A 2,449-nucleotide genomic window follows, 5' to 3' on the forward strand; every position below is an offset into this window, starting at 1 on the left:
CAGTTTGATGTTTTCTTTCAAGTACGGTATTTGTATGCATTTTGAGTAAACATACCGCTCAGTACAAAGCGTTAAGCAATCTAGCAAATGCTCAAGCGAACTGAACGCACCCCAATGTAACGCTTCGAACACACCGACTGTGCACTTGCATCACATCACTGCTGCATAACATTTTGCGCAGCTAGGCAACTATACTGTTGCAGGTGACTTTTGCAGATTGGACACATGGAGGAGAGAATCATTTCCGCAGTATCCTCAATACCGTGTCTTTTTGACACAAACGCTGACAGCTACAGCGACATAAACACAAAAAATGCTGCTTGGAGACAAGTGTCCACGATAGTAGGATTGCCAGGTCAGTTTAGTAGTGARCTTGTGCTAGATGTGGCTAGTTAGCGTTAGCTAGCTAACCTAGCCAATGAGGTGTGTGTGTGAACGAAATAGTCAAATAAATTATGCTAGTTACTACCCCTGATAACTTTACCAAATAATCATGTTTGAAAGAGTGTGAGTGTGTATGCTAGATAAATAGTAATAGAAAATGGTAGATACTACTGTACCCCTGATAATTTGGTCAGATAACCGYGTGTGTGTGTCTATGTGTACAGTAGGTGACATGTCCATGATTGCTATCTAATAACTATAGTTATGCTAGGTAATGGTTTGGCKTATCATGTTCATGTCTATGTRGMAGAAGACTGTAGGAGGAAATGGAGAGGACTCAGGRACAGGTATCAGAGAGAGAGAAGGGCAAAGAAAGATAAGAAGAGGTCTGGGTCAGCAGCCTTGGCGCTTCTGCCACATTATTTCTTTTCTGGATCCATTTATTGTGCCGAGGGCAATGAGTGGCAATTTTACAGCCAGACCCTCTACTACGTCATCCACAAGTGTTGTCGCCACCGGTGCATCAAGACCCTCTACAACGTCTACATCATCCACGAGTATGACCACCACCGGTGCATCGAGACCCTCTACAACGTCTACATCATCCACGAGTATGACCACCACCGGTGCAGCCATGGAAGATGATGAAATGGAGGAAGCACCTCTGGATCTSGGACCAGCTGAGATTATTATGAACCTCACGGAAGTGACCACTGAGGACCTCGTTGAACAGGATGTGGCCGTGGAGACAAACAGGGAGAGAAACGACGAGGAACAACGTCACACCAGGCGTCATCGGAGGTACCAGCCCCCAGATCCACTCAACTCATTTCAGCAGAGGCTCCTCCAAGCCGTCGAGAGGGATGCAGCCCAACCTGATGCTCACAGGAAGGAGGATGAAGAGACCCTCTTTGCCATGAGCCTGGTGCCAACCCTGAAGAGGCTGCCTCAGCAAAGAAAAGCAGCAGTCAAGGTTAAAATGTATCAGCTGCTTTTCCAAGCCGAGTTCAATGGTACTTTTTCCCCCCTCCACATCACAGGTAGTGTCATAAGTGTGTGACAGTAAAGTAAAGTAGGTCATTTTTACAGTATACTCATGTAGGTTAATTGGTATTTCAGATCAAAGTATTAATATGAGGCAAATATATAGCTGTTGTTTCTGGGTTAAAAAATATCCTCAAACAACAGTTTGCTGTCTAAATATTTGCCTGTCACATTCATCTTTTGATCTGAAATACAAATTCCATGAGTAAACAGCAAGTATTACCAACTTTTACTATATTTATGCCACTAACTACACTATACAAGCAGTATTTAGTTAACATAAATCTCACCTTTTATGGTGTCATATTATGTTACGCTTGTATGTGTTGTTTTTCTCTTCCCTTTCAGAAATGGAGTCAATTTAGCCGACCAGCTCACAGGAAGAGGAGAGGAGTTGTCTGGGTGTTGTTTTGACCTCCCTCATTGTACCTTTCTTTTCACACACATCAGTTCCGTTTAAATTCAGTCAATTCATAAAGTAATTTGTTTATAAAGTCTTAGGATAGCATTCATTATTAGTGTTACATAGATGACAGAATTGACAGAATTGAAACTCATACACCGGAGAATTCACAGATGCTCTTGTTGGTCTCTTACGAGACTAAAGGTGAATATATTTCTTTCATTTAAAACCACTTGAAAACCAGGGTGTTGAAACTGTTTGTGAAGTTATGTTCCATCGACTGGTCCATGACGTCTAGGGGCCATTTGTTTGTTTAGCTGTGTTATGGCTACACATTATTTAATTTTTTCCAGAGACAGAGACACACACACACTTCTCCACTTCTCTCTGTGCCTCAGATCTCCAGTGCCCTGCCCTCTCTCTCTTTATGGCCATGTCTGAAGTTCCCCTACTACGTCTAGGCTTTATGAGTAGTCCCTGTATCGGTCTGCAGTTGTGCCAAAAATACATGCTCTTGTTGTTCTCTTACAGATTACAGGCTACACATTCATTTTATTTATTTTTTACACGCACATACAGACCTCTTTCAATAGTTCTATTTTTATTTTTTTAAACATT

The 2,449-nt window shown here is 42.1% G+C and overlaps 1 protein-coding gene across 1 annotated transcript; it reads left to right on the top strand.

Moving 5' to 3' along the window:
- The first annotated feature begins 565 nt into the window (after window positions 1-565).
- On the top strand, window positions 566-1,877 carry LOC111959710 (uncharacterized). Its single transcript, XM_023981479.3, has 2 exons — window positions 566-1,397; window positions 1,777-1,877. The coding sequence occupies exons 1-2, from the start codon at window positions 659-661 to the stop codon at window positions 1,791-1,793; spliced, it is 756 nt and encodes a 251-aa protein (XP_023837247.1). The 5' UTR covers window positions 566-658; the 3' UTR covers window positions 1,794-1,877.
- Window positions 1,878-2,449: the final 572 nt, after the last annotated feature.

Source organism: Salvelinus sp. IW2-2015, linkage group LG36 (genome assembly GCF_002910315.2).
Source record: "Salvelinus sp. IW2-2015 linkage group LG36, ASM291031v2, whole genome shotgun sequence".
NCBI classification, from domain to species: domain Eukaryota; kingdom Metazoa; phylum Chordata; class Actinopteri; order Salmoniformes; family Salmonidae; genus Salvelinus; species Salvelinus sp. IW2-2015.